The following is an 11,545-nucleotide window of genomic DNA, read 5'->3' on the forward strand; positions in this document are numbered from 1 at the left end:
GTTTTTTCCCACAAGAATTTTTTACATAAAAATAATATCTCGTGTTCCATCTGTGGTGCAATATTCATATCAGCGGGAACTCTTCAGGGCGGTGGCCTCGTGGGCGATCAGGCCTGCGTTGATGTAGCTCACAGTAGTGTGGTTGAGCCAGTTGTCTCGTCACATGGCAAAGTTTGATCCGTTCTCCGAACATGTTCTTGATGTTTTTCTTTTGTTGGCCGTTGCAGTTTAAGTGTGATCGATGTATAATTGTCATACAGTTGTTCATGGAGCAACCAAATCTGGAGAAAGTGTGAGCAGGGTTTGTCTATGGATCTTTGTGTGTAGGTGCATACAAAACGTGAAGATTTTCACATGAAAAGGTTGTTGGATTGACTTGCGTGAGAACACTGGCAATATTTCTGAATTTTCTTCAGTGACAACCCTGTGGACATGTTTGCTGAATGCAATGCTAGGAATGCAGTAATAACCTTACAACACAGCTACATACATTATCACTCTGTCAAACAGCTATACTTACATAGGCAACTGACAATGTCAGTTGGGCTACCCCGAGCATAATGGACCATGCATGAAGTACTTTCACTAGACAAGATGAAGCGATCAAAGTAAAAGGAACTAAGGTAATAAGACGATTATCACATTTCAGCTACCAGTACTGGTGTAAGTATCAGAGCCCATATGCAGTGCTGAAGTAGCTCTGGGTGACATTCCTGCTCAGAATCTGCAGCACCTTGCTGTTTGATTGGCTCACGAACCGCGGTGTCTTGAACTGGCTCACCGCGCCACCAAGGCTCAGGTAGTGATCCATGACCTGCCCAAAGGTCCCCTTCCGGAGGACACGGAGCTCGAGCGCGCCAATGGTCTTGATTTTCCTCGAACCAACATACCCTGCGTCCACAAAGGAGAGGTCCATGCTGTTCGCGCAGCTGCTCAGGACTTCATCGCTGGCGTCATCAGAGCTCACCTCCCAGAAGATCACGTAGTGCCCAGGGTCGCTTGATCTGTCAACAAGGCTTGTGAAGTCCACCACCTCGAGCTTCTCCGCGGCCAAGAGCTTCTCTGCCTCTTCAACGGCTAGCTGCAGGTCTTTCTCTGTGTTCTTGTCAATATTGATGCTCAGGACTAGACTTCTGCGACAAATGAACTGGAGCTCTGGCGTCGAGTTGTGAAAGCCTGCTATCTTCACGATGTCCCCCAGTCTGTATCGATATAAACCTATGGTCCAAAAACCAAAAGGGAAAGCAAGAACATCAAACATGTATCATCTCACTGGAAAATAATTAAGTTATTGAGGGATATGACAAGGCAATATATATCAAGTCTTAAAAGAGAAACAACTCTGATGGACAAAGATAAGAAACATTACTGATGAATTTGAATCATCGAATGAAAAAAAATTGATGGATCAAACATAGTCAAAATTTAAAGACGGTCATATACTATATTTCCAATGCACAATCAAGAACTAGAACATTAGCATTTGACCACTGCTAGAGAAAGAGTGTACCTGCAAAGTTAGTTATTACAACTTCGTATATTTTCCCAATCTCAACATCAGTTAAGCCAACAGGCTCTGACTCTATATAATGAATAGAGGAACTGTTCTCCATTTCCTCCCCTTTTGGTTTCTCCAGAGGAATGAACTCAAAATAAGCAATATGCGGAAGAACAGCATATGTCACCTCCTCTGGCGGCATGGTTGGATTTATGTTAGAACCAACCCATCCTTCAGATGCACCGTAGTCAGCACTCATCAGCGGCAAGGGTCCAGCATAATGTCTTAATTTCTTTAGGTATGGCTCCATGGACCCAGTCATGATGCCATAGATGTACTTTGCATTTGGCCACAGCGTTGGGATTACCCCATACCAATTACTCAAATTCAGGCACTTATCGTAAATCGAGCTAGCGAGCTCAGGGTTGGGCCTCAAGATCTTCGAAACAGCTTGACGGATCGATGGCGTGGTGACTCGCTTCGAGAGAACACCATCTCTTATATCAGCACATAGATCTTCCCAGACCTCCTCAAGGGTATGAAATGCATGGACAAGGCTGTGCGCAAATGACGAGAAAACAAATTGAACTTCATCCGAGTAGATTAACCCGCATAGTAGGTGACAGTATAAAGACTGATGGAAGTCCGGACCAAAGATGACTTCATTGGGACTGCAGCACTGAGAAAAGATATCCTTCATTGCTTCCTTGAAATGCCAACTCCTGTACAAGTTTGTTGTAGCAGTTGTAGCAAGAATGCCCCCTTGGGTAAAAACTTGCTTGCTTCCATAAACAAACTGCAAGGTTTTTCCACTGCCAATAGGATATTCACTGCAAGTACACCGAAAGATTATTTTAAAAAACTGGATCATAACATTGAAGTGTTCTATGAACATTTTGCACACCCAAAATTACTGTATATACTAAAATCACTGTTGAACATATAAAGTGTAAAAGAAGCAGCATATCATAAATAGAAAATGAAGTTCCTTACCGGTTCCTAAATGCATGTGAGGTTCGGAATATTTGAATTGTTGTCTCAATCAATTCATCATTGAATGGTAAAAACTTGGGTTTTCCCTGCGTTGTACCAGAACTGAAGCAAGAAGACAGAAGCAATGAGGTTCAGACTTCTACTTTCACACAAGTAGATGCAACAAGAGTAAAAAAAAAAAGAAGGGTTCAACTAGAACCTAACGGAGAGGGAAGTGATGGGCTTCCCAGTTAGCACTAGTGCGTTGTCACCATCGGCTATCCTTTGGATGTAGGACTCAATGTCACTATGCACACATAAGGGAATGCAGGATTTGAAGCTCTCGGAGTCGGTTCTCTTTCCAAGATGGAAGCGCTTCAGATACTCAGCATCAGCATTCAATTCAAGTATCTTTCTCAGTGTATCCTGCTGCACGCGTCCAGAATCACGCGTTAGCATCTCAAACTCATCAATGATCTCCTCACAGCTGCAGATTGTCATTGAGACTTGTAGCGTCCAAACCTTATCACCTGCTTGTATGGAAGACAAAGCACTGCAAATATCCAAACATAAAGAAAACAACCACGTAAACCACTTGGAGAAACATTGCTCCAACGCAAATCTAAATCAAATATCAGAAAGTTAAAAAAAAACTGTCCATAGAGGATATCTAGAATTTCTTTTTACTCATTTGCATCGTTCTACATGTCTAACCAAGAGCTCAACTGGATCTAGCAGTAGAGTTGGGCTTGCTACTAGAATGGAGAGGAAGTATGTGCAACTTCATAACTGACAAAACAGGCTACATATCATGAACTTTTCCATCAAATGAGTGGAGGGGAAACAAATATGTGGATACCTAACAAAGCCAACAAAGAAAAGAAGCTAAGACACAAAAGTGGCGAGTCTTCTGTCATTCAAAACTAAAGGGAGAAAATGGATGCTGACTTTACTAAAGGGTGAGAAAGTTTTCATGTCATGATGTGCTCCTATTCAAGAAATTGATCCCAAATTTTAAAGCAGCGATGACTACATGAGAGGCTCATACTACAATAGTTTCAGTTAGGTCTGTCTTAGTGGTTATCTTAACTACCTTAACACTGAGTGCAACCCTTCGCATGATCTATAACGATATCGTTTACTTCTGGCCACCAATTTTACAAACACAAGCGACAAAAGCAAAGACAGAAACACATTTTGGGAACTGTCTAGGAAGTATTCATAAAAAATAATGAGCTACTTCTGCAAGATGCAAATTTACTGAAGCGACCATGACATGCTCATCCCAAGATAACCCACCCAAGCGTGAAACTTTTTTTCTTTGTTTCTGCCTATCTGGCAAAGTAACCACAATCATAAAACAGTGCCACTGATGGACACACAGCCACACGCTTTGACTGGATTACTCAAGAAAATGCATGCAAGGAATCATTCAAATACAAAGACTGCTACCTGGTACAGAATACTTCATGCTATGGTGCGAGTAAAATGCCAACAAAGGTACAGAGTAAGGGGGGGGGGGGGGGTGGGAACATGGTTTCTGTTTAAGGAAATGTGTCGACCTACTATTGGCCAAAAAAAAGAGGCAAATCATGGTTTCTATCTGGAAGTGAGGTTCTTGCAAGCGAGTAAATACAGAAATTTGAGCTCACTCACTAGTCACTAAGAGAATTAAATCATAAAACAATTAGTGGCTGAGAACAGGCCAACTAATGGTCAGCTTGGTTCTGATACCTTGATAGAAGTGAGCTAAAACTGCAATAATACTAATGGTCAGCTTGGTTCTGATACCTTACCTTGATAGAAGCGAGCTAAAACTGCAATAATACTAAAGGAAGCGAGACAGATAAACAACCCTGCCATACATGAGGAAACATCAGAATCCTTGCTCGGATCCAAAAGGGGAAAAAAGCTGCTTTACCAGGTATTCGTAAATTATTATCCGCACCATATTGACTAATCACTACTGTTTCGCCCAAAAAGTTGGGACAAAGGGCTAATAGACGAAACAAAATTTGCATCTTTATGCGGTATATTCCCACTAGATAGTACAGTATCACCCAAAATCAAACGCTTGTTTACCAAGTACAAATCGTCTCTGAATAGCAGATACTCCTGCAAGCTAATACTAACAGTTAGGAAGTTAAGAAGCCAAGTCCAAGAACCGTACGTTTCTCCCCCCAAATCTTTCAGGGATTAAAATTGATCCCTGAAATAGCCAGCAATCCCAACTTTTTTTTCTCACAGGGAACGACCAGTACAAACGCACTCACCGCTGGATCAACGAGCTGAGGCGGATTCCTGTTGGGGGGGGGGGGGGGCGCGGAGGGGTGACCAAGCCTCGATGTCCGGGAGTGGAGGGGACTGCAGGGAAGAAAGCCACGAGGAGCGTGTGCTTAGTTAGCAGTAGCAGTAAGCCAGTGAGCCGCCATATTAGTGGGGATTAATCCAAGAAAGATTTCGGATTTAGCAGACGCTGACGCGTGCGTGCTTGCTGCGTGGTGACCAGGAGACTGCGTTGCCGCCGCTTTTATAGCCGCTCAGCGGCAGCTGCGTTGCTCCGGATAAGTGGTGTGATTAATGTGGCTATGCTGGAGTTCTGCGCTCGGCGCCTTGCCACATGGTTTTTTTATTACATTAAAGTAGAGTAACTCATATTTTAGTTATATTATATATATTGACGTGACTTATAACACCATGTTGTGAGTTAACCATATACTTTGGTCTGATAAAAAATATTAGTTTTTGAAATTTAGTATTCCACTTGTTATTTTTAAAATATTAGTTTTGAAACGGGCGTTCAGCGCGGGCGTGTGCAGCCAGGGATTTTGTCAGGTCTAATGCTGTCTGAAAATGACGTAGCTATAAGCAAAAAGCCAAAAACGATCATTTTCTTATTGTAGAAAATAGAAATGTCTCTATGAGGGTATGACCCACGATGTATAACGGCATCCTAATTTTTTCTTCCATGATTGATGGCACCAGTGGTGGAGCAGAATTTGCTAAAAATATAGTATAAATATATTAAAAGTTTTGAACATCGTAAATTTAGTAAATAAATTTGAAATTTATAAAAACTATAATATAAATAGTCTAAATATGAAATAAAGTCTTACATAGATTAAAGGTTCAGTGTATCACCAAATCACAAGTAAAATTAAATCAAACAGTGATTCACAGTTTGACATGTTCCACATGTCATGCTTGTAAAACTTAAAAAATAAACTGTGGTAACGACAATCTGGAGTATTCCATGCGTGTTATCTCAGAAACTGTGGTTTTCAGATGCATCCAAACATGCCTAGTCATTTCTGTTATGCTCACTGTACAAAGTAATCACTAATTTAGCATAGTTCAATAACCAGATCGCTGCAATAACGCAACCATTCACTCATGTCTCACTTCCATTGGTTAAGCCTGGTGCCATGTTTGATAAATCTAATAGGTTTGTACCTTTGCATATTTGATCAGGAGAAGTTCAATAACTGAGAACTTTTTTGAAAGACCCAACAACTAAGAACTGAATACGTTAACGGAAAATATGCACGTATAATGGAAAATTTTGAGGACAAGTTCTAACGGTCACTTTCCCAACAAATATAGCTTCTGATTTGTGAAGCTCCTGTTCCACGAGGACCGATTTATCAACAGGGCCAGGGTCAATGTCCTACTCCATGTACAGTAAGTAGAGAATAGTTAGCTGTGATTAATTGATTATATATGTATGTCCAACCAAAGTGACCGCAAGTCCGCAATGACCAACAGAGGATAACTTCTCAGTTCATATTTGTAGTATTATAATTCTCTATGAGAAATATTTCTGCTGACAGATAGCTACAGGAAGGAAAACAATAGGGACTACATGCACATGAAATGGAAGAACATAATGCATGTTACTAATTACAAGAGCATCATCAGTTGATCTGTGTCCCCCGCTTTAGCTAAAAGCTCCATTTAGAAGCTAACCTGTTTCAATTTTGATGCCCCCTCCCCTAGGTGGGGATCCCGTCCGATCGCCGGTAGGTGCCCCGCCGTGACCCGCGGGTGCGTTTCTCAGAGAGATCAGTGAGCGGCAAGCACCGAACGCCGAGCACAGGTTGGCGTCTAGCGGCATCCCAGGAGGCTGGAATGTGGATGGCTGGATGGGGATTTGCTGATTTGGGGATGAGGATTTGGGACGGTCGTCCGATCGAGACTGAATTGTTGTGCGTATGAGGTGTGACCGTGTGGCGTATGACCAAACCAGGGTTAGGCTGCATGAGGGAGATGTGGGCCTTTCTTTCTTTGTTGGCTTTGGAATGTGAACTACTAAAAAGCCAAAATCACAGGTAGTCCTGGGCCTATCTGGACTACTATGTAGCTCTGCATATGGATGACACATAGCTAGAAACCATGTAACGTGATGTTTTTGGGGCACATTGGTACCCCATCCCATTTCCATTAACAAGTTAATGGAATTCACCAGTACAACCAAAGAGTTTAATAACTTTAGATTTGAAGATAAACATAACACCCTACCTAGCACCAGAATCATCTAAAGATGCGAAAGATTAACAAAGTTCATCAACCCAGAACATTACATACAACAGTTTCAAAGCCCTAATAAAACCATCCAAAAGGGCTATATCTAAAACGACTAGAGAACAAAGGGCAATCAAGGGGTTGTCAGCTTCATTAGGATCATTCTGCTTAACCTCTAGCTGCTCATCTCCAGGAAACAGCATCAACTGGCCGCCGGGTGGTGCCTGTGGAGGTTGATGTTGTGCCAGAACCTGAGAAACCAACTGCAATAGGCACCACAAATAAGATCTTCCTTGCTCATCTCCTTTAAAAGCTCCTCCCATAAATACAATGAAGAACATGCATGAAATATAATTTCACTTTGGTGACGAATCAATTTCTTTTCAAAGCAAGCTCAATTAAAAACTTTCCAAATAGCCCAACAGATCAAGGTCATTCCTATAGTATAAAAAGAATTACCACCTCTCACATGAGATTCAATCCAACCATAGTACCGAGTTATAAAAATAGGAATAGTAGCAGCCTCAATCCACATAGCCACCATACCCCATACTACTTTGGCTATGCGGCAGAGGAAGAACAAGAACAGATGCCTACAACTTTCATGTTGGGTACAAAATAGCATGAGATATCCCCAACCCATCTTCTTCTAATCATGTTATCCTTAGAGAGCATCATTTTCTAAGAGCCAGAGATAAATCTTAATTTTTTAGGAATTTTTGCTTTCCATACATGTTTGTATGAGTGGTTAGGAGAGTCTCTCACAACCAATTATACATCGATTTAACAGTGAAATTTCCTTTAGAATTGAAATTCCATACCCCTATCTTCAGAGTCTGATATATTACAGTTCAAAACCCAACTTTTAATCAACTCCCACTGATCTTGGATTTCCCCAGCTAGTCATCTTTTAAAAGCTATATGCCATTGGTTCATATAAACTTCATAGACAATAGTATTTTTGTTCAAGAAAATATTATAAAGAGTAGGATAAAGAACATCAAAAGGTTTATTTTGAACTCATGTGTCCTCCTAAAATCTGGTATTCCTACTATTCCCACATTCATTTCCTACCTTGAAGATATAGGTATATTACCTTCAATAGGTATGCCCAACAAGGAGAATCATCAAACTTATGTTGAATCAAAGTCATAGAAGTATTAGTAAGATATTTCCTCTTGACAATTTTCTACCACATCCCTACATTTTTCTCAAGTCTCCACCACCATTTACACATGAGAGTACAATTCATTCTTCTAATCTCTTTGATAGCAAGACCACCTTTTTTCTTTGGTCTATATATTATTTCCCAAGCAAATAAATGGTTTTTTTTTCTTTGTCCCTCCACCTTGCTAGAGGAATTTCCTTCTAGACATGTCAATTCTTTCTAACACCGTATTGGGTATCATGCACATAGACATGTGGTAGATAGGGATATTGGAGAGACTAGCATTGATCAAGGTAACCCTCCCTATAATTGACAATAGACCACCTTTTCGCATAACAAGTTCTTTAAAGATCTTCTCTTCAACATAGATCCAGTCCAAGACATGTAATCTGCTAGGGCTCACTGGCACCACTAAATATTTAATTGGAAAATGACATATTTGACAATGAACGAGTTTGCATATTCAGCAACAATAGAATCATCCCTACCCAAACAAATAACCTCACTTTTCTGAAAAATTGATCTTTTAAGCCTAATACCATCTCATACATATATAATAACAACTTGAGGTTATTGGCTTTACCTATGTCATGATGAATACACAATATAGTATCATCATTATATTGGAGAATAGCAATTCCACCCTAAAAAAATGGGAAGCCAGTCCAATAATATCCCCTTTAGCCTGGGCTAAGTGTTGTATCATTTTAGCTAAACAATCAGTGGCCAAATTGAACAAGAAGGGGGGATAAAAGGGTCTCCTTGTCTCACACCCTTATGACTAGTGAAGTATGCTCATGTTTGGTTATTTAGTTTAACATTTAAAGTACCACCACTGACCACAATTTTTATCCACCTTTTTCATTTATCATTAAAACCCCTCATTGACAGACATTTGAATAAGAAATCCCAACTTACTTTATCATAAGCCTTCTTAAAATCTAGCTTCAACACAATGACAGTCTGATGACATATTTTAGTCTCATGAAGTAATTCATGCAGAAACATCACTCCATCCATGATATTTCTATTTTTAATGAGAGCATTTTGGCACTTGTTTATAAGTTTCTTCATGAAAGGTTCAATTCTCAATGTCAACACCTTTGTGATCCATTTCTAAGAACTATTAAGAAGACAAATTGACATGTACTACTAGATTCTCGCATCATTAGACAGCTTGTGCAAAAGGGTAATTACACCGTAGTTCAAATGACTTATGTCTATTGCCCCCTCATAAAACTTTTGGAACAAAGTAATAAAATCATCCTTGACAATGTTCCAACAGTATTGTAAAAATTTAGCAGGAAAATCATCAGGATAAGTTGCTTTATTAGGTTCCATTTCAAACAAAATATGTTTAATTTATGCTTCCAAAAAGGGTTTATCCAGCAACTCATAACAATATCATTCAACTTTTCATGATTAGTCCACACTAGATGGTCAAACAACATGCTATTATCCACCTCTAGACCAAAAAGCCCCTTATAATAGGTTGTGGCATGTTTAAGTAACTCTTTGTCACCACAAATTTTAACCCCCTCATGTGTTAAAAAAATAGTATTCTCCCTTCTTCTACCATTAGCAAAATTGTGGAAGAATTTTGTATTATTGTCACCTTTTAAAAGCCAATTGATATGAGATCTCTTGAATCAATGAAGCTCTTTATCCAGTGCATTTTTGTAATTCTGCATTGATTAGTAGTTTTCCTAACTGCTTTATCCTCATCAAGGGAGCCTTCTTCTTATAAAGTTCAAGTTGGGTCAGCTCTTCTCTTAGAATGTTCTTTTTCTTCTTATTATGTCCATACAAATGACCACCTTAACCTTTAAGGTGGCTCCTTACCTTCTTTAACATGATAATCACCACATCTAAGATATTTTTACCATACACATTGGTTTCCCAAAATCTCCTCTCTAAACTGCTCATGTCCTAACCAAGAGTGCTCAAACTGAAATTGGGGTTTGCTTAATTTTTTGACCATGTTAGATGAAATGAGAAGTAAAATGTGATCAGGCATTCTCTACCAATTTTTTGAACTGTGACAAAAGGATATAAAGCTTCGCAATCATTGTTTATCAAAACTCTATCCAACTTCTCCAAAGTAGATGCATCTCTACTATTAGTCCAAGTATACTTCCCTTCATTCATATACAACTCTTTTAGTTCATGAATAACCTCATTAAACAAGGATGAAATCTTTGAAAGATAAGTAGGCCTATTTTCTGATTAGTGTATCTCAAAATATTAAAATCCCCACCAATCAACAAAGGCAATTGAGTATATGAGCAGAAATTGGAGAATTCACTCAAAAACTCTAACTTGTGTTCCTCCTGAGCAGGACCATATACATTAAGGAGCATCCAATCCTTCTTAAGATTTTTATCAAATATTTGTATCAAATATATTTCCAAGGTCCACTTGTTTAACATCAAAGACATCATGATTAACCCCACTCAATATCCCCCGAGACTTTCCTGAAGCAGGGATCCACTGCCAAACAAATCTATCACCAGGATCACATTTTCTAATATCAACTAAAGAAAAGTCTTTTTTTCATAGTTTCTTGGAGACAAATAAAATTCAAGTGATGAGAACTCATAAGATCTTTCAAGCAAAAGTTCATCCCTCTCTTGTTGATTCCTCTACAATTCCAAATACCCCATTTCATGAATATCTTTTAGGTTTCTTTCTTGCTTCCCTCACATGTCTCTATGATATGAGAATAGTTTCTTTTAGAGTTGCTGGACTCAGGATTCTTTTCTTCTTATTACATAAGGAAGCAATTTTTAATATGCTGTAGAATTGCTTTTCTTTTTTGAAGCTTCTCCCTTTATTTTTGCATAAACTCCTCGACTTTCATTCAAACCCAATAATTTAGGAAAATACAGCTGCTCTATTAACACAACAAATTCAACTGGGATATGATGAGGTTGAGTTTTAGTAGCTAATGCACATCTAGCATCTTCTAAGTTTTTAATCAGATTAAAAATTTCAAAATCAGAAGGTTCGATTATAACCCCATTCCATAAGCCTTAGAAACTATATCATCAGTAGAAAGAGCAACAAATGAGTTATTGCTATGATTATTGAGAGAGATATTAGAATTACCTTCTAGGTTTCTCTTTTTAGCACGTTGGAAAGCAACTTCTTCTATTATTAGACCCACCAGGTGGGCACATCTTTCAATGGTTCTTGTTGGGGCAAGAGCCTTCTATAGTTGAGCTTCTAGAATGCCTTCCTAAATTTCCTTGGATCATCCTTCCCCATATGTTCATCTTCAACTTGCTGCCTAGAATGAGAACCAGTATTCTTGCTATCCACTTTATCAGCCAGAATATAAGGCAAATCAATCTCAGTTTGTTTCTGAATATTACAATGAGAGCACC

At 39.2% G+C, this 11,545-nt stretch overlaps 1 protein-coding gene across 3 annotated transcripts; it reads right to left on the reverse strand.

Annotated features, from left to right (window-relative positions):
• Positions 1-371: 371 nt before the first annotated feature.
• On the reverse strand, positions 372-4,980 carry LOC133916035 (jasmonoyl--L-amino acid synthetase GH3.5-like). Of its 3 annotated transcripts, XM_062359531.1 has the most exons (6): positions 4,744-4,980; positions 4,267-4,326; positions 2,691-3,023; positions 2,492-2,593; positions 1,511-2,328; positions 372-1,218 (listed from the first exon to the last, which is right to left on the reverse strand). In XM_062359531.1, exons 3-6 carry the CDS (start codon positions 2,969-2,971, stop codon positions 671-673), a joined length of 1,749 nt encoding a protein of 582 aa, XP_062215515.1. In that variant the 5' UTR covers positions 2,972-3,023; positions 4,267-4,326; positions 4,744-4,980; the 3' UTR covers positions 372-670. The 3 variants fall into 3 exon arrangements, with proteins under 3 accessions (XP_062215515.1, XP_062215508.1, XP_062215500.1); XM_062359524.1 differs by lacking the exon at positions 4,267-4,326; XM_062359516.1 differs by lacking the exon at positions 4,744-4,980 and having other exon boundaries at positions 2,691-4,720.
• Between the last annotated feature and the right edge of the window lie 6,565 nt (positions 4,981-11,545).

This window comes from Phragmites australis, chromosome 1 (assembly GCF_958298935.1).
Source record: "Phragmites australis chromosome 1, lpPhrAust1.1, whole genome shotgun sequence".
In the NCBI taxonomy this organism is placed as follows: domain Eukaryota; kingdom Viridiplantae; phylum Streptophyta; class Magnoliopsida; order Poales; family Poaceae; genus Phragmites; species Phragmites australis.